At 38.0% G+C, this 21,298-nt stretch overlaps 1 protein-coding gene across 3 annotated transcripts in view; it reads left to right on the plus strand.

Annotated features, from left to right (window-relative positions):
- The window catches only part of nlgn2a (neuroligin 2a), a 249,364-nt gene that overhangs the window by 112,067 nt on the left and 115,999 nt on the right, over positions 1-21,298 (plus strand). For 2 of the 3 annotated variants that reach the window (XM_007564580.2, XM_016677726.1), the window contains exon 4: positions 15,254-15,307. The exons of the other annotated variant lie outside the window; for it this stretch is intronic. In XM_007564580.2, coding sequence (XP_007564642.1) covers positions 15,254-15,307 — 54 coding nt within the window. The remainder of the gene's footprint in view (positions 1-15,253; positions 15,308-21,298) is intronic. 3 annotated transcript variants of the gene reach the window in all.

Here is a 21,298-nt window from a genome sequence, read left to right on the forward strand (position 1 = left end):
CCATCTTTTTTATTTTTAAATATTTTATTTTAAAATATTTTATTTCATTTTTTAATATTTTATTTGTTATATATATATTTTTTTGAATATTTAATTTTTTTAATATTTCATTTTTCTTCCTTCTGCTCTCGGACCCTGCCGTTCTTCTCCTCAGTATTCTGCTCAGCCCTCACAGCCCATTACGCTGCAGCTGCAGGTTCAGTCTTTAGATAACAGGAGAGATTACACTGTTAGAGCTTCGGTTTGCTGTAGCTCAGTGAGATAAGGCGCCTCAGAGGAGAGAGAGCGACGGCGATTGAACTGTCCTAACTCATTAGAACAACATACGTCCTGCTTCACCACTGATGTCAGCTCCAGTTTATTTCCCTAACGCCTCCTGTATTTTTCAAGTCCAACAGGCTTTCCTTTTAGGAGATTTAAGGAGACAAGTTAATATTAATGAAAGGAACCATTGACGGGCTTAAAAGTGGAATTTTTTTGTAATAGATTGAAGCGATAATGAAAGAGAGTAATAAGAGTGAAATGGAAAACAGATGCAGGCCTGCATCGACTTCCTGCCGTCCTTCCTGCTTCTTTGACCTGAGCTGCTCAGGCCCGTCCCTCGGCGTTTTACTCCGTCAGCATTAGCAGCTTTAGCTCATCCGCTCACTGGTTAGCAAAGTCCCTCTGCTGCAGCCCGATGTGGAGTAAGCTCTTACGAGGTTCATCTGGGAGGCAGCGATGGATTTGGATGGAAAGAGAGAAGTTCAACAAAGAAACGAGGCAAGGCGAAGAAATGTTTCCACTCTCTGAGAGTGCTGCTTGCATTTCAGAATAAAAGCATGTGGTTTTACTTATGGCTGTTCTCTTAATCTGAAGCAGGCAATAACTCTGGAGGAGCTGCAGGGATCCTGTGTACATGCATCTTGGCTTTATGGAAGAGTGTCGGGTAGAAAAGTCGTTGATGATAAATTTGCAGTTTGCTGCAGAGATGTGCCATGCAGGGAAACAAATAAAAAATCTGTGGAAAAAGGCTCTTTAAGTTTATTTGTAAAGCAGATTTCATCAGCAATGCAGTTTAAAGTTCTTTACTTTATAAAAACATCACAAATAAACATCATATTTTGCCAAATGTAATTAAAATAATCAAGCAAATACACATCAAATATATTGATCGATGTCCCGTTGGTTCAAAAGCAGCTCTAAGCACTCTAGGTTTCGGCTGTTTTGCAGTTTTCTGGAAGTTTGTTCCAGATTTCCAGAAGCAGAATGCTGCTTCTCCATGTTTGCTTCTGGTTCTGATTCTTCAGAGCAGAACCAGATCCAGAAGACCTGAGAGGTCTGGAACATTGACTAAACTGAACCATTCAGTGATTTATTTTAAATCAGAGAGAGGAAGCCTTTAACGTTTTGGCTTCCATGCGACGTTCTGACAACATCATCCCCTCTGTCGAAGACTGGAGAGGGGCGTTGAGGACAAGACACTGTTGGTATAAATCAAAGTGTTTTTATGTGTTGGAATGGTTTAGTCAAAGCCCGGAGGCGAGCACAATGAGAAAGTTTGGCAGGTCTTGAAAATTGCTGGAGAATAGCAGCTTTCCATATAATCTGGCTGAGGTTGTGCTGCTTTGTAAAGAAAGTTGGGTCCGTTTTTCAGCTTCTTGACGTTAAAATATAAATGTATTTGTTTAAAATGTACCTTTTTCTTTCACTTCATCAATATGCACCAATCTGTGTTGGTCTATCACACAAAATGTGGTTGCAAAGTGACAAAATGTGAAAAGATAAAACTAATACTACTGTAAGAACTTTAAAAGTAGCATTTATTGTATCGTTTATCGCGATAAATTGCTGATTATGTTAAGAATTTTGATTTATTGTTGTCACAATAAACTCCAGTTAATGATGTAACTGTCCTTAATATCCAGACTGATAGTGAGGACACTTTCTCCACTCTTTGTTCAATGAAAGCATCAATAAATACCAAAAAGAAAGGCATTTTAGTGGCACAAATTACGATTTGTTTTTATCTAAATGACGTTTTCAACAAACAAGCTACAAATGGGAACATTTTTAAAGAGCATTAATTGTGTTTGGGGGGCTATAATTACTGTGACACACAGCTACAGTTACCTAAAATAGAAGTTAAAAATAGTTCTTATTGTCACTTTTATTGTTATTACATTATTATTCATGTATTTAGGGAGCTCAGTAATTGCCACATGCTACTGGCCAGCCGAAGCGATTGAAGGAGAAACCTTTCCGCTGCTCCTGGTGGGAAATGCCTTCCGCTGCAGCAGACATTAGAGGTCGAAGCCCTCACGGCCGCTCATAGCATCAGTTATCTTGAACTGCGTTTGAAGGTTATTGCACAGATCAACAGCGTGCCTTTATTTACAGCAGAAACAGCCGAGAGCCTGAATGGCTGTTCAAACACAGATTGATTCCTTTTTTGTTTTTTGTAGACGTAGGAGAGGGGAAGACAATACACCCGCAGAGATTACAGCAGAGATGAAATACTAAATGAAATGGCAGCCGCATCGCTGCGCCTGATGGCATTTTGATCGCTCGACATAACAACCTTTCACCAAAATATTCTTTTTTTCCCCCTTTCGCCTCCCCCAGCCTCAGCCTCCATGTCAGACAACATGAGAACTCCTCGGCTTCAAAGGTTGGCTTAATAAGGAGCGCGCTTAGCCGTGCTCACGGAACAGAAAAATGTCAAAACGTGTAAAAAATACGGGCTTTTCCGAACTCAACTGCTGTCTCCTGCAGGAGCAGGTAAACAGCGGGCGCTCCTCTTGGAGAGAGCAGGGAGGCAACAGGGGGAAATGGCTGGAGATCTGCTCAGAGGAAACAGAAAAACACGATTTCCACCAGTAAAACTCACGTTTTGTTTTTAATCGCTGCTACTGTTTCCAGATTCTTCCTCCAGGCAGCTGTTCTGTCCTGAAATCTGTGGCAGCAGCTTTGAGCGACAGTTTTACAGGCTTTCTTCACATTTATTTCCCCCAGTCATAATCAGACCAATGTGTTTCTATGGCAACAGGATGCTTGAAAATGATAATTAAAAAAAAAAGTAATGACAATATTTCTACACTCAGATTTTCTGACTGTTATTCCTCCTTCAGTCCAGAAACAGTAAGTTTAGATTGTTTTTATTCAACTAAATGACATTTAATGGGTTCATTTGGGCGTTTTGTGAAATATAACGTGATGCTTATGACATGCTGTTACTTTAAATAGTGCATGTGTCTATTTGGACTGCTTTGTAACGGTTTACAGCTTGTTTATTTATTTTGTTGACAGTTTTATTTCTTTAGTCGTGTTGAAGGCTCGGCTCACGACTTTTTTAGGCTGAAATATATGATCTGAATTAAGCAGAAAAGTTTGGTTTGATTTATCCAAACCTTCAAAATGCTGCAGTGAGTGAATTTTCATCAGTGCAGACAGAGCGTCTGCACAGCGCAGCTTGAGATTATGCAGCGTTATTATTGGGTCACTGCTGCTGCATTTGTGATGGACGAAATTCAACTGCTTGTTAAATGTTTTATTAGTTGAGAGTTCTGACCTAGAATCATCCTTCTTCACTGTTAGACGTGCAGGAAGAAGAAGCTGAAGAATGTTTTTTTTAAAGTGAGCATTTGGGGACAATGAAATGCAAGAAAGATGCATTGCATAAGATTAAGCTTATGATGCTAAGTAGCTGCTGTTTTTCAGCTGAAGAAATGGGATCAAAATGTGTCTTTGTAAACAAAATGTGGAAAGTTCAAGTTTAAATTGATTCTTTTTGACACAACAGAAAATCATCCTTTGAGCTTCTGGTCAAAGTCAAACATGAAAAGAAAATTAGTACACAAAGTCCAAAAACTTTGAAACACCTTGAAAAAATGCAAAGTTCAACTTTTGTTGGATATTTTAAATAAGCTAAGAAGCATTAAATTGGTTGGTTTTTGTAGTTTTTACGGCATTGTTCATTATTAATAGACAATCTGAAATGCAACCCTTGGATCTAATTGCTGCACCGCTGTGAGATGCTTTCTGCCTCCTGTAACTGGGATCATGTCGACGGAGCTGGAAAGCACATATTTGTCCTGGCAGCGTTTTCATGGCTGCCTGAACGGTGGAGCCCACGCTGCCACGAGGGGAGAAAATGGCTGTAACCTTCATGCTCATTCAGTCGGCGGCGCTCTGTAAATGTCACTCCGTGCGCCCCCCCCCCCCCCCCCGCCGCGCCGCATGTCTCCGTTTTCTCTCCTTGATTCACAGGGTCTGTCCGTCTCATCGGTTCAGGGAAAGTTTTTAATTACCGGCTTTGTAACGTAGCTCCTTCTTTTTCTGGATACATTTCATGTCCGTTAATGAAGCCAAACCGGACGGTTTTAGCAATCCACATCTGAACAAATAGCAGCTTCTTTTTTATTTTCTGCTTCGTCTTATTATTCCTGTCTGTTTTTTTCCAGTTGGAAACCCTTGTGTCAGCACCCCATTCATTCCTGGCCTCCTCCATTCCTCTTTTTTTTCTTTTCTTTCTGCCTGCCACACTCTTCCTCCCCATAGACTCGTCGATCGATATTTCTCGAGCTTTCCATCTCGAGATTCGGAACTAGGCTCCCAGAGACGTGAAGAGAAAAAAACAAAACAAAAGAAAGATGACAGAAAGAGAAAAATGGGAGGTTAGAGAGGAAAAATATGGAAATAAATAACAGAAAGAGCTGGCTATTTGAATACATTTTTGCTTTTTGTGCAGTAACTAGACATCTTGCGCGGGCTTTTCGTGATTTATACGTCAACATAGTAAATGACTGCATGCGCTGCAGCCTGTTTTCTGTTTATTGTATCCCCTCTGCGTTCAGAGCCAAGGACAGAGAAATAATGTCTAATATTGAAAATGTCAAGGCCTGCAGTCGTTTTCGTGAAATTATATAAACTGATGAGTGATTTTAAGTGACAAGAGTAGCGGGCTGGTTTAAATGGATGAATGCGAAGGGGAAAATCTGCAGCCCGTTTGAAGGAAAAGTTGAATCAAAAAGCTGCAGCTGTGACCAAAACAACGAAACGCGGGAATATGCACCGCACCGTTTTAACCTTGTCAGACTCATACGAAGCATCGTTATGCGTTTCTCGTTCAACATTAAATTTAAATCTACATAATGTGACTCAGTTTGCTGCTTTTACTCACTGACTGGCTGGTTCAGATTCAGATTTTTCTCCAAGGACGCGTCAACAATCATTCAGAATATCCGACGTTTATAGATGTTTTATTTCTGCGTCACGTTGGAAACGAATCCAGATTCCCGTAAACACAAGAATGGACCAACACAAAAAACACCAAAAGCTGGATAATCCCAGTTTTTTCATGAAAACAACCTACATGTTCATCTCAGCAGATTAGAACAGATTAAAATGACATTCTGAAAATCGGAACCTTTACTCAGCCAAATCTTACCAAGTATGTTTAGTTCAGCGGTGTCCAAAGTGTGGCAAGGGGGCCATTTGTGGCCCCTGAATTTATCTTGTGCGGCCCACCAACACAAACTTGATGACTTTTTATTTGTGATGAAAGTAAAATTATAACCAACATAATTTTCTTACAACAATCCAAAGTTTTTCTTTTTGTAATCAGGCTTTTATAACCATGTCTGTTAATAAAAATGTGACTTTTCTGCATCCAAATCAACTTTAATCTAATTTATGAAACCTGAGTAAATCAAATCAACTTGATGCATTTCTTTAAATACAGCAAACGTCCTGAATCCTGTTTAAATGTTTGGATCGAAACTGAATTACATCGAATCACTGCTTCATTTGCTTGATTTTCATTTTTCTTTTTCATTTTCTTGGCCCATAAGTACTTCTGACTTGACAATTTTGGCCCATGTGATAAAAAGTTTGGACATCCCTGGTCTCGTTTCTAGTGCAGATATTTTATCACGCCTGAAATAAAACAAAATCAACCAACAAAGGACCTTTAAGCAAGAAATAGCAGCTTGTTTTAAGTCAACAATTCCTTAATATTGATGAAGTTTTTGTTCCATTGGTTGATTATTTCACTTATAACATGGGAGACATATGGGACTAGTACTTTTTCATCCATATTAGTTAACTGATTTAAAATAAGCTCCTATTTCTTGCTGAAAAGTTACTTCTAAGTTAGTTTTGTCTTATTTTAAGTGAACTAAAATAATTGCACTAGAAACTAGACCAAAAAATATTAGTTTTTTTGCAGTGTAAGAAGGTATCAAACATACTTTTTGTTTAAAAAAAATGTATTTTTATTAGTTTAGTGTCATATTCTAATGTTATATGTCATGTTTTCATTAGAAAATGTTCTCAGTTAACAGAAATAAAGGCTTGAAAACATCCTGTAGTTACATATTTAATAGGTTTAACTTGGTGAACTGAGTTACTGAAATTAACGTTCTCGTAGTTTTTTAATTATCAAAATTCTCCTACTGTATATAAAGCTCTGGAAATGATTAAGAGACCCCTTAAAATTATCAGTTTCTCTGATTTTACTTTTTATAGGTTTATATTTGGGTAAAATGAACATTGTTCTTTTATTCTATGAACTGCTGACAACATGTCTCTGAAATTCAAAGCAAAAATTTTGCATTTATTAGCAGAAAATGAGAAACGGTCAAAATAACTAAAAAGATGCAGCGCTTTCAGACCTCAAATAATCAAAGAAAACAAGTTCATGTTCATTTTGAAACAACAATACTAATGTTTTAACTCAGGAACTGATCAGGAATCAATATTTGATGGAAAAACCAGGAGGTTTTCAGTCGGGTTCAGTGCGGTGGGCTCTGAATGTACTTTATATAATCCTATATTTACTATCGTTATTTCCTTGCTAGCAGTTTTCTTCTTCAGACAATGATAGTAATTACACAGAATCAAGACAGCACTTGTGTTTTTGTAATTCTCCCCAAGATGTGAGTACACAGAAAGCCATAAATCACAGCGTATGAGTTCATATAACCTTCTGTACCTGCGTCGTCCCTCGGTGGACCACCAGGCTGCCAGATTTTACTGCGCTCTGGCAGCGTCCTGACAGTCTCATCGCTCTTTCTGCTGTTCTTCGAAATCCCCCAAAAGCCTATTATTCACTGAACAATGCTACAGGCAAGGTCACTGTGTAATAAGTGAGATGGACATAGGAGAAAAAAAACAGGTCCCTATAGTCCTCATACAAGCATGTAATAAGAAGGAACGTTGTATGATAAGATGGGATCATATTTTCAGGATTTGTGGTGAAATGTTCTACATTTTATTTGTATATAATAATAGAAAAAGGAAAACATAATACATCGTATATAAACGGACCTGCCTTTGTATTTCATCATCACTCATTGCAATTTCTAGTCAAAATTTAGTTTTAGTCCACATTTAAATGATAAAATCTAAAACCAAAACTGTCCTTTTCTGCTAAACTGTTATAAAACTGTCACTATGCATAATAAAAACAACATATAAGAAGCCAAATTACTCCAAGTCACTTTTTAATTGACTTAATTGGCTAATGCTAACATTAGCATGCTAGCGCTAACGTCAACAGCTCATTGTTGCCACATTTAAACTGATTCAGAGTTCTGACTTTTCACGTCTAAGTTGTAATGTAGCTTAAATGTGATTCAGTTAACATTTTAAACTACATTTTTGTCTAAAATTTAAACTGTAAACATTTTAAATTTACCTTTAGCTCCAACACAAGCTAAAGCCAGCAGCACTAAACATTTATAACTTGAGTTTCTTTCAGAAGTAAGTTTTTATTTAACAAAGTAAACACCTAACACGGATTACTGGAGGCATAAATAGCTCCAGTAAACAAAATATTTACTTTTTATTAGGTTTTCCTGCCAGAATTATTTTTAAATCCAAAATGCAACAGCTAATAACCTCCTGTAACTATGAAAAGAGTCAGCTGGTTTGTTTTTTCTTCTCCTGAGTTAATTTTAGCTGGTTGGAAGGTAAACAGGAGCATAATAGCAACATGAACAGATGTTATAATTTTCCTTTTTCTCTTGCAACAATCATAGTGGAAGTGGAAGTCATCAAACATCAACACGTCTGTATCCTGCCAAAGTTTTTCAGTTGTCTGCCTTTCCAAACAATTGTTCATATCGTTGTTTTTTTAAAAATGGGAACTAAGACTTCATGTCTTTGAAAGCCAGACTTTATTAGCGCCTTGCAGGACAGAACCTGCAGGAACTGTCCTCAGGTCAGACTCGAGCTGCCATTCACCTGAAAACGGACGTCACGGCTGCTCCTGGTGCAGCCAAGCTGCCCGTCTGACATCCTCACTCAAATCTCCGGTATGCAGAGCTTATAGCGGCTGAGGGAGCTGCACTGTGTGATAATGAAGCAGAAGATTGGCAGTTGTACGTCTGCCTGCCTGCCTGCATGCTTCATTGTCTGAACACCTTCCCACTGTCTTGCATTATTAAACACACACACACACACACACACACACACACACACACAGAGAGAGAGAGTATCTAGAGCATGACACTGTGAGAAATTGAGGAATGCATATAAGGGTGAATGATTCTCGGAGGAACGGCATCTCCTTCATCCCTGTTGCTCATCTTCTTCTCACTTGCATACTAATTTAGATTCAGATCTTTTGGAGTTAATCGTTTCATTTGCAGCAGAAAGTTTTATTTCCAACATGATATTCTGGGGTTTCTGTGACACGCAGACATACGATGACATGTGCAGCTCTACAAAAAAGTCATCCATCACGGCCAACACTCGGTTATAAGCTGTCAGGACTAAATCTTACGCCCACATACATCATGTCAGACCTCCTGAAATTGCTCAAATGAGCCATTAAATTTCCTCGCATGTGAACATATTGACTTCCTTGATTGTATCTATAAAGATGAACCAAAGAAAGACATAAAACTTTTCTCTTCTGTGAAAAATTAGGCAAAGAAAACATAGTTTCCAACCTAAATACAAGAAAAATACAACTAGAAGAATATTGTTAGAGTCTTTCTGTTGTGGGAATTTAATGCATTTACAGCTTAAACCTGCATTTGTTCCTGGAACTATGATTCAATACATTTTTTGGTTCTGTATCATTTTTAGTCAAAGTTATGAAGAGCCGTTAAACTCCAAGGAGCCTCAATTTTTTCACTTGATTTTCAGCCACTTTTACCGAAAATTTTGGTCAAAAACAAACAAAGTGACTTTAATATGCTTAAAAAACTTTTCATTTCTAATTTTTTACCCAGTGTTTGTGTTGTTTGTGTGTAAAGAAGATCAGTTCGAGGTCTGAACCTGCGTCGCTTTACGGATGAACACGTACGATAGGAAATTTTTAAATTTTTCTTAACGTTGTAGAAAATAAACACGTTCCTCGGCTTCATTGGGCTTTTCACGGTAGTTAAAGATAAAGTTGTGTTTTGCAGGTTTTTTCCCCCCCGTTTAATCCTTCATTAAACCAGACGAGAAAAAGCTCATTTCTGTCCCGATTATAATAACAAGCCCTGATATTTCTGGCGTCTGCAGGTCGCTGCGGTGTGGAAAGCCGATTACGGGGCTCCTGGGGGCTTCGGGAAACTGCTCATCACTGCTTTGATTGGATGAAAGATTTTTAAAAATGTCAAGAAAACAAAAAGCTATTTTTCCCCCCCACGGCTTGATTCGAACCGCCTCGCCCGCTCGTTGCAGAAGACGTCAATCAGGCTTTGCTTTCTTTTTCCCACTTTCCCCACCTTGATTCTTTTCGGTAATGATTCCTTGATTTCTGCTTTTCCGATGTCGTCGCCTCACGTGAGAAAAAGAAGAAATAAAAACGGGTTTCTGCAGTTATTTCAGAGTCACTTCGATATTCAAACCTTTTCAGACCTTTACAGATTTTTTTTGACAAAAAGCTTTTGATGCACATCAATAAAACACAAAGACGGTTGAGACGGTTACCTCTGTTATTGGCTTCTGCTTCCATTGGCTCCAGTGTTAATTGCTGCTTTCATCATGTTGTTTGACAAAAAAGTTACAAAAAAAAATACCTGGAGCTCAAATCCAACTTTTTTAAGAGTTTTAAAAGTTGTCCGTACTTTTCTTATATTATCTCCACCGAAGTTCTCGTCTCGTCAGTCTTAATTTATTTATTTTTATCCGTTTTGTACTTCCTCTAAGGTTGCATATTTATATGTTGTGAATGCTTGAAAGCCAAAGTCTAATTTGTTGTCTTGGTCAGTAAAACCAATCCTGGTTCTGATTTTGCTGGAAGGGAAACCGAGAACGTTTCTCCAGGTTTGGTCCTACAGAGAGAGAAATCTTTCACTTTTCCTGTGTGCAAAAACCTGAATATCATCAGGTTTTCATTTTTACCCCTTCACAGGTTTTCTATGACTTTAATCTCTGACTGATGAAATAAAGTTGATTTTTTTTAGTTTTTATGTAGGTGTGCTAAATTTTGTAGCACAAACTGTTTCAGTTCAACAACAGAAACATCGTAAGTACTGTTTTATCTTTTGTCGACATTCAAAGCTTATTTATGTTTATTATTATTTATGTTTGTTCCAGTTTCATTATTTTGAATTCTGAACGGGTTCTCAAGAACCCACACGTCTTCGGTTCTTCATCAGTGAGTTTTTCAGGTCTATTTTACTTTTCATAACATCCAGTGACTTAAATAAATGACCTCCTGTCATGTTTACACCTGGGAAACAGCCATGGATTAATAGTTACAGGTTTTTAGATATTTTCACTGTTTTAAACCTAAAATGTTTCGTTTCAACAGAGCCCCCTAGTGGACATGGGGGATTTTTCGTCTTTTGCGTTCTTTCGCGATACCTAGTGGTCAGTTCATGCAACATCTTGAATACTGAAAGTTTTTCTGCTTCAATATAATGTTTTTGCAATGTTTTTCTATATTTGTTAATATTTCATTTGTGTTTTTTTATTTATTTCATGCCTTTTGGTTTTGGAGATTTGTAAAATAATGGACGAGAGCCGATCAAACATGGGATTTTCATCCTTAATCCAAAAATAAAACATGACAAAAACGTTTTGAAGAAGAAAATAAGGAACTTTTTTCAGTTATTTTCACAGGGTGATGTCACAATCGAACAGTTTTTGTTGTCTCTTAGTCTGAGTAGCTAATAAATGTGCAGTCTCATCTCTATTTTACACAAACTAACATGAACATGCAGTTAATAGATGCATTTTAACCAGTTTTCTGCACCAAAGAGTTCAGAATAAAATGTGTTTTGACTCAAGATCTTTAAAAGTGTACATATGTTGCAATTTAAATTTAGCATTTCTTTTTTCTGTGACTGTGTACAAAAAACAAGAACCAGTTTGTGTTTGCTAACTTATTGCGAGGGATCTTATAAGATAAAATTTCCCTGCTTCTGTATTTTGCAAGGAAATGTTTTGTTTGATCCCAGCACAGCAACAAATTATGAAAATATAGATTGTGTAATATTTTTTATGTTTAGATGTGCGTTTGGTCTGAAATGTCGACACGCTGATCCACGTTGGAGAAGAAAACCTTCTTTATGTCACGATTCGATACAGAAATGAATTTTATATCAAACGTTTCGTAGATGCTGTTTAAGTTATGAAAATGACGAGAGAAAAAACAAACAAACTGTAAACAAAGAGAACATTTAAAACGATTCTATAAAGTTTCAAATTTCATCAGTTTATATTTAAACAGAATTAGGTTTGGGTTTAAGTCTGTAACTCAAATGATCAGCATTAGGTTCACTTAGCTGCCCGGCTTTTCCTATAGAAAAAATATCATTATATTGTTCAAAATCTAGTAATTTTAAGCATTTTGAATCGATTCTGAATTCCCAGGACTACGAATTACGATTCTCTGTAGGAGTAATATATTTTTTCTTCGCCTCTAATCCACATCCAGACTTTAAACCAAACAATCTTCCTCCTCATCATCATCATCCTGATCTCTTTTTCCCTGAAACTCCAGAAGACACCTTGATTCAGAAAAGTCCCTCTAAAATAAGCAACAGAGAGCAGAATGAGTTTGTAATGAGCTCAGTTTGTACTGTGTGGCTGCAGGAAACGCCGGGACTCGTCAGATTTAAACTCCTTGTGAATTAACTTCCTGGCTGCGTTTCTGCTGCTGCATGTTTTAATGCGTTCGGCCGAAGCCACTCAGAAAACCGTCTCCAGTCCACTTATCAGGCGCAACGCGGCGCTCCACTTTGGTTCTGCTGAAATTAAATGTGATTGGGTGGAAGGTTAGCGTCGGCGCCGCGCTGCAGGATGAATGGCAACAAAGGGACTTTTTGTGACCTTTACTGGGAGAAAAAAAAAAGCTGAAAAATCCTGATTCAAGACGTTTTAAGAGGAGCGATTTGGCCAAATCAAAATGTACCAACTTCCTGGAACATCTTGTGTTGTGCCAGGATATCCTTGAGTTGACAAAAATAAAACACAGATAAGGGCACATTTGTTTTATTTGTAGCCCTTTTCAGAGTTTGGAGTACCAAAACAAATCTGTTTTACGTTTGAGAAACGTCCGAGTCAAGAAATTGCCATTCAGTTTTGGATCATATGAAATTCACATTTGGACTCAGCGCTTGGATAAAAAGATGTTTCTGCAAGATGTTGTGATGGAAAACTGCCTGAAGTTTTTCCAAATCTGAATTTTCCTGACACTAAACAGATTAATGCATAAATTCGTCTCATTTTTACACTTTTGTTCTTGGGGAAAACCCCCCAAAAAATCAAATTAAGAGAACACAAAAGGCAGAAACCATCCAGTTAAATGAGGAATTTTCCCAGTTTTGCCACATATGAATGTAATCCTGTATTTTAATGTGATTCATGTTGAAATGACAGCCTGTCGTTTTAGGCTGTGACAGTTATTACAAAAAATGGACCTTAATTCTGGTATCTGGTGAAATTTATTTTAATATATATTTAATGAGATCAATACATCAACCCAGCAGAGTCTCTGCACATTTACATCAGAGTTTTCTGCCATTTCTGAAGAATCAGACTTTCAGAGGAAATGGTTCTGATTTAAATATCAGGTCATTTTTACAACATAAAGGTCTGTAAAAGTTTAACGTAGCAAGCTGTTCCCTACTTGTTTATTCAAAAATTAGAAACATTATTTGGATCTCATGAGTTTATTTTATGTCCATAATTGGAGAGGCTTTGGTTTAACTGCTGTGGCAGCACAAAAATACCAAAAAGTAGAAAAAATAACCGAGTCCCGTCCAGCTGGTCCATTTTAAGAGTCAAACCAACTAATAAACTCCGACTTCCTTCATCAGAGGTTTCCAGCTGAGTTCAGACAAACATCTGATATTAAATATTAAATATTTCATGTGAAGGTTTTGTGCTTTAGTGAATATTAAATGTTCCAGGCTGAGCTGTTTCATTGTTGAACAGCAGATCATTTTAAAATTTCAGGGAAAAAGCCGATATTTAAAACTCGCAGAGTTTCCATTTGTAGAATGAAAACAAAGACTGTCGATGTTTTATCTTGGAAAATTATTCAAACGCCTTAAAAATATCTACATTTTATCGCGTTGCTACCAAAGTTTTTGTGTTTTTCACAGGGATTTTCAGTGATGGACCAATTAAAATAGTAAATTGATGTGAAAAGAATATAATAGGGTTTTTTTTAGCTTAAAAAATCAAGTAAGTAATAAATAATGAAGCATCTTTCACTCCTGATTTTCTTTGGGAAACATCTCTACCAGTTTTTCTGCATCAGGAATGAGATTTTTGGCTGCTCATCTGGAAACAACAGTTTTCAAGTCTTACTACAGATTCTCAATTGAATTCAGGTCAGAACTTTGACTAGGCCTTTCTAAAACCAGAATATTATTAGTTCTGAACACTTTGTAGATCCAGCTGCATGTTTAAGGTTGTTTTTCTTCTGGAAACTCAAATATTTTACAGTTTTCCTTCCCTGTAGCTCCATCTTCAAACTGTGACCAGTCTCCCTGTTCTTGGTAAACAGAAGCTTCTACAAAGCATGACACTGCCACTACCATGCTCACCTGAGCAGGTGGTGTTTCTGGGGTGAAGAGGATCATTTCTTTTCCTCCAAACATTTGAGTGCAGATTAGAAAGTCAAATGTTATCGTCTTCTACACGGTTGCTGTGTCTTCTTTTGCATTTCTTTCAATAGTTGCCACCAAAAACCAGAATTGCTCAGACGTTTTCACGTCGACTTTCACTTAAAATCCCTACAAAGTTCGTTGAATTTTGTTGTTTTAAGGTGAGAAAAGGTCAAACTATTTTCACAAGAAACATCCAGAATGGGAGGAGTTAAGTTGTGCAAGATGATCTGGAGAGCTTCTTCAGTGAGCAAACGTCAGACGGAAAACCGTTTTTAACGTTTCACACGTTTGTTACATTTTTGGTCGAAGGATGAGAGAGAGAAAAATCGGCTCTCCCTCATGTTTGCTTACACCGATGGATGAAATAAAAGAGGAGGTCATTTCTCTTCTCCACTTTTCTTCATGCCACTCTTTTAATTTAGTAAAAATACATCCTGTGGGCAGACGGGGGTCAGGCCGCGCTCCCCTCTTACCCAGAATCCTCTCTGCAATCAGCCTGACGCTCGCTTGTCATTTCGGGCCGATGAGCTGCTGCTGTTGCGCCATGTAATTATTTTCCCGCCTGAGGAATAAACACAGAATACCTCACACATGATAAAAAAAAAACCCAAACCAAAGCACCTGCTTTCTGTTTCATCAGGAACATGTTTAACATGCTGTTTACCGTTACAGGCTCCGTGTCGTCCTATTAAAGCTGTCTTTGTCTCCGGTGTGTTTTTCTCACTCGTTCACCATAAGAAACCGTGTTCTGACCCGTTTGAGCATCAGGACCCAAACCTGTCGTTCTTCCTCAGGGTTTTTCTTTTTAATTTTTTATTATTTACACATTTTTTAGAGGTCAGTTCGTTTTTGGGTCCTGTTCTTCAAACCCCACCTACCACCCAGTCAGCGTCCAGAGGTTTCACCAACAGAGCAAACAGGGTTTAGAATAAAACCAAACAAACATGGCAGCCGATTCCTTCTTTGATCTTGTGTCTTTTCTTGTGATAAATCTGTGTCTGTGATGCCTTTTTTTTTGTTTTTGTGCTCTTTTTAAAGAAAAAAAAAACACAATAAGCAAACATGAACTCTTGAACTGATTTGTCCTTTTTTCACTCTTGCTTCTTTTCTTTTTTTGATATTCTTTTTTTTTTTTATCGGTTTTTGCCAGTAATCTTTTTTGAAATTTTCTCTTTTCTCTTTTTCCCCCCTTTTTTTCTTAACCCTAGGTCCGCTCACAAAAAAAACTGATGAATCTTCAATGAACAAGCCTCGAGACGAAGGTATTTTTGTTGCATGTTTTTCCTTTTTTTCCTTCTTGTTTTGAAAGTCTTTTTTTGGGGGATGTATGCACACACACACACACACACACACACATACACGCATATACATATGCATCCACATACACACACACACACACACACACGCATTCACATTCAGACACACACACACACGGGTCAAACACCTTCATCATATCAGATGCATACCAATGTGTTGCTGAACAAATGTGTTGCTGACCACTTCAATTAAAGACGCTGCCGTCTGAATGCTAATCGTTAGCCTTATATAACCTTGGCTGAGCAATCCGGTCTAATGAAACGTTATAAAACCATTCACCTTTGTTTCCAGGTGCTTATCTTGCCCTCAAATAACAAACACCATCAGCTCTGTGCCCTTGAAAATACATTGTCCAGATATCTAAAAAAAAAAAGCAAATTATTGTGCAGATTTTTGAGCAACAAAGCCGCCATTGAAGCCGCAGCAAACAATGAGGCTTCATTACTTCACCGCAGCCGCTTTCTCCAGGCTGAAATTGCTACTGGACGAAGTATTAAGCCGTACTTAGTCCGAGTCAGGGATGATAACATCAAGCGGAGTTAAAAAAGAGGAACATCCAAGGACACTCGTGTCCCACTTTGGAGGCTGCGGGTCTAATCTGCTGCTGGGAGGAAGCAGGAAAACGTCCAGCCGGCCTTCAGTTTACCTCCCACCTGCTGCACCGAGCGGAAATGCTGTCCGCACTTTCATCTCCCGTCTTTGTTCTCCTCGTTTCATGGAGGGGAAAAAAAGATGACGGATGGTATTTTGATTCTATTTTTAAGGGTTGTGCTCCTCTTTTCCTCACTCCAAGATGCTCTTTAATTTAAGGATTTTTTTTCCTTCTTCTCCTTTTTTCATTTTTAAGTTTGAAGTCGGGGGAAGTTTGACACGAGAGGATTTTCTCGGTGATCAAACGAGTCGGCGCAGACGCGTCGTCTTTTTGGGCTGCCGCAGTCGGGAAAGCAGGGAAACGGCTAAGATGCCCCTCGTTCGTCTCCCCTAAATACATTTTACCAGATTTGAAGGGAAATTTCTGATTCCATTTACCCAAACCTGCATCTAAATCCTCTTCAAAGGTCGAATAAAACTTATTTAAACAGCTCCATCTCCTGCATATGCTTCGGTGTTAAAGCTAAAAAGACGCTTTAAAATTAATGATTATGATAATTACTCCTGATGGAAACTGAGGAATAACCTCTTCCCTGTGACATTAACTTCATTTCTGATCATTAGTTCCACCAATAACCAGGTTTTCCACGAATAAAAACCATTTTTCATGCTAAAACATATTTTATTTTGCTGCGTTTATGTTTTATTCAGTTGTTTGCTCACTATAAAGGTTTTATTTGGAGATAAATCGTCCTTCTGCTGCTGAATAATTTCCATGAAAAAGAACAGAGAAATAATAATTTAGTCTGGATTCACCTTCAAACAACTGGTTTAGGATTTTTTTCCTTTATTAGGAGAAAAAAAAATACATGAACTCAAAATATTTAAACAGCTTAAAACAGCAGATAGAAACAAATCTTTTACTTTTCAGGAAAACTAAACTGAAATAACTGAAGCGACCTGAACAGAACTGAACTGAATGTTCAGTTTAACAGGAGAATTGAATTGACTGGGATTGAACTGAATCAGTTTTAGTTCAGTTCATTTCTGCTCAGTTAGACTTAAATCATTTTTTGTTGGTAAATGTCTATTGAATTTTATTCAGCCCAGTTTGTTTTGAATGAACTGTTTGAGTTAATTTGTGAATTCAGTTCATTTCTGCTTCATCAAAAATATTTGATTCAGTTCAGTAACGTTATGCACGACTCCAAATGATTCAATTTAAGCTTGAATTCACTACATTTGTTCATTTTGGTTTAAATCTGCTTAGTTTGGATTCTGCTTTATTTATCTCATTTCAACTCATTTCAATCTGGTTCCATTAAATTTTTTTTTTTCAGTTTAGTTCGATTAAATTCGGTTCCACTGAAATAACTTCAGTTCATCATTGAGATTGATTCAGTTCTTTTCAGTTGAATTGAATTAGATTCAGTCTGGTTTAACTAACTTCAGTTCAGTTAAACCAGATTGAATCCATTTGATTTCATCAGTTCTTTTATTTGATTCACTTTGCTTTCAGTTCAGTTAAATTAAGCCTGTTCAGTTCCGTCTAATTGAATTTGCTTCAACTCTGATTTCTTTAAGTGTGACCCGTTTACAACAATCGGCGTATTGTCGTACAAAAAGCAAATAACTTTAACAGTTTATCTCAATTTATTTTGATTGTATTAATTTAAATTCAAGGTCAAAAGTAACAGATTTCAGTCAGTTTTAATTTAAATTACTAAGCAGTTTGGAAAACAACGTCATTAGCAGAAAAGGTGCTTCATTATCGTGGGAACAGAGCCGACGTGGCTCTGCTACCCGGGATGCGTCGTGTAAGAATCCAAATGTTGCTCTGAGTCGTTCCCCGAAGGAAAACGCTTAGAAACCAACTCACTGCTGTGACCTGGACCCTCTCAGTCCAGGCTGCTTTTCTGCGTCCATTTTCTAAAAAAAAAAAAAAAATATTCCACCATATTTTTAATCCGCAGGGGAGACGAAACTCTGCTCACAGGGTAATTGGTGCAGTTTTAAAGTCGATGTATTGTGGTTAGGATAGGTGTATGGGCGATACAAAACATTTTATTTATTTATTTTTTTGCACGAAATCATTCCTAGATGATGAGACTTTAGTCTGGTCCGTTCTGTTTTAGGGACTCTGTCACTTTAAATTCAAGTAAGCTGGAGATGGCCTTGCATCCCAACTTAACGTTTATGCTTACGTGAAAATGGCTGCAAACAGATGTAAAGTTATACAACCGTACATCTTTGATAAGCATTAGTGGCGTCTCCTGCACAGCCAACATGAATGCAGCCAGTGGTTTCTGGATGGTAAGTGAGCAACAAAATATTTGTGTTAGGTTTTATCCAGCAGCCATTATACAGCACATAAAACCAGCTGACCAAACATGCTGGATTACGCTTGTGTTGCTAAGTAATTTGGAGAATTATCCTTTCTCCATGCTAAGTTCTTGATGTATGAGGTTGAAGAAGAGTCAGTGAGTTGAATTCATGGATTATTGGATACCAAAATACAACTGGTCCATTCTGACATGCTACTTTTAGGAGCTAACAAACATTAGAGGCTCTCTGAGTTTAAACTTTGAGACACTCCCTTTTATTTTTAGTTAATGTTACCCGGCAACCTTGGATGGGATGAAGGTAATTTTGTCCTCTCAGTGTGTGATACAGAAAAGATGAGACACCCGTTGAGCTTCCATTAGCGTCTAACAGGAAGGTTTATTCTTCTTCTGTGAAATGAACATTTATAATACTATGTGCAATACTTCAGGTGTCACTTAGCAACTGTAATAAACAGCCCTAAGGTTCAGTACATGACAAATAGCCATAATATCCCTTTAAATCGAACACAAATTCTTTTAGCAAGCTCCATTAAACATTATGAATTTTATCAAGTGACAAAATCTATACAAATTTTGGACGTTAGCTTTTATTTGAGCTCTCTTCCTGATCAGAATATGAACGGATGCTTCCAAAAACATTTGAATAACACATTTCCAATCCCAAGTTGGAAAAATAAACTGGAAAACGTCTCTAAGTTTGGACAAATTTGAGCAACTCATCTTAAAATCCAATATGGATTTGGTGCTGCTGGTTTTACACGCTTAATGTTCTGAAAAGGCTTTGTGATTAGCTTGAATTGCTACCAGTTCATCATGTTCTCATCGCTGAACAGAACAGAACCAGGAACAAATCAGAAATAAGTTTTATAACTTCCTCTTTGAGGGATAAAATGTCTGATTTTCAGCTCCCAGTTTGATCATAATGGCTCTAAGAGCGCAGAGCAATCTTTTCTCTACTTGGAAGTAAATGTTTATCCAAAGAAGTAATGTTTGCTTCCAGACTAAGGATGTATATTGAAATTTTCTTTTGTTTGAGCTCCTCTTTCAACATAACTACAATAAAAATCAAACTTCTTCTGAATGTCTCAGTGAGGATTTCCATGTATAAAATCATCTCCACACATCTAAACGCCATATTTGTGATGTAAATGGTGCAGAAATAATTGCTCCCTTATGTGTTCAAATAGTTTTATCTACCAGCTGATTGTAATTGAAAGCAAGCATTTCGTTGGAGAGGAGGTTTAAAATTTAATTCCTGCACTTTATTGTGCAACGACGTGTAATGCCATTTTAATTTCCCTCTGTGTCTTTTGATTCGGCTCGCTGTGAGTTTGCCTCCGTTCTGTCGCCTCGGCCCTGACGCGGGCGCTCGTCTCACCGAGCTCATGAGCGTCTGCGCTCATCAGAGAGGAGGTGAGGCTCTCCTCGCCAGCGATGAGGTCCCAATTCGGGGCTCAGGTGGTTCCGGATCGTCGGAGGAAAACATAAAAGTCGAATGCTTCCGCTCTCCCCTTTGTTCAATCTCGCTTTAGTCTGTAATCCCATCATCTTCCTCTCTGTGCTCACGCGCTGCAGCTCGACACGCTGGCTGCTGCGTCAATCTGTCTAAAAGCTGAACCTGAGCTCTTCGCCTCGGCGCTCTTTGCTTCCTCGCACCTCAGGCAGAAGCTACTTCCAAATGAAACCGTTGGTTCCAGGTGAGGTTTGGTTTAAATTCACGTCTTGTTTGTTTTTTGTGCTTCCGTTTGGATCTCGACTGCTTCTAAAATCAACCCAAGCACTTAAAAAAAAAAACACTCAGCTGTATTTTGGTGTCTAAAAAATAAGCAGTTTCAAGAACATTACAAATATTAAGTCACACTGACTTGTTACTGTTGAGAATAAATAATTCTGTGTTTTTCTTCTGTCTCTTTTAGCTAGTTGCAAAGCTAAAGCGAAAGGAAATTACGTCAGGGAACGCCTTCTGTAGGGCGCAGCTTAGATAGAGGCTACCAAAGAGGAAGGAAAGCTTTTGTTTGCTGCCATTTTGTTATATAAGGATTAATCCAGAATGCATTGCCTCCCAGCCAGGCCCGTTTCCCACGCTGGTTTTCTGATTCGGCTCCGTTTCCCGCGGTGATAACAGGAAATGGGTAGAAAAATAAAAACGTAACTCTGGTTCCTGGAAAAGGTTCCTGCTGTGAAAAAGCAGATTTCAGTTTTCTGCTGGTTTCTTTGAGACGGAGGACCTTAGTGATAGTAAAGCAGAAAAATTACGGTTGTTCAGATTCCTGTTTGTAGGATTCAGTCATGTCGGTTTCTCTGGGACGAAATGCAAGAGAAACTAAACAAAAATTAAGACGCTGACGCTCACATTCACGTCCAAACTGGGAAAAAAATTCATGCAAACAGAGGTAAAATATACATACGCCTACATCTTGACAGCTTATTACTGGCTATAACTTTGAATAATCCTTCACTCACAGACACAGAAGACGGTATTTAGACACAGCAGAGGCAATTATTGTGTAAAAAACGTCTCCAGCATCAACAGTAAAAGCCTGCAGGATTTACATAACAGCCCCACAAAATGGTGCATGGAGCCACAGCAGAGTGCCATTAAACTGATTGTCTCTGCACCCTGTGAGGCTCTAACGATCATTGGACATGAAACTTGATGCGTCCTGTTATTCCAGATATACAGAAGCAGATCACAGGAAAACAACGGCCTGGCGAAAACATCCGAGGCCGTGTTTACTACGTTCAAAGAGAATATCATCAAAATGCTTGTAAAAGTTTATGTGTAAAATGTGCTGAAAACTCAGAGCAGGACAATGGCTCTGAGTGTGTGTGTGTGTGTGTGTGTGTGTGTGATGCTGAACAGCCTGTAAGAATGAAAGGTTGTTTTCTACGGTTTGCATGAATGAGCGCAGTTCACTGAAATAATGGATCTTAATTAAAGATGTCACAACAGATGAAAACGTCCTCGATGTTTTTATTGACGTGTCACTTCCTGCCACT

This window comes from Poecilia formosa, unplaced genomic scaffold (assembly GCF_000485575.1).
Source record: "Poecilia formosa unplaced genomic scaffold, Poecilia_formosa-5.1.2 Scaffold161, whole genome shotgun sequence".
NCBI classification, from domain to species: domain Eukaryota; kingdom Metazoa; phylum Chordata; class Actinopteri; order Cyprinodontiformes; family Poeciliidae; genus Poecilia; species Poecilia formosa.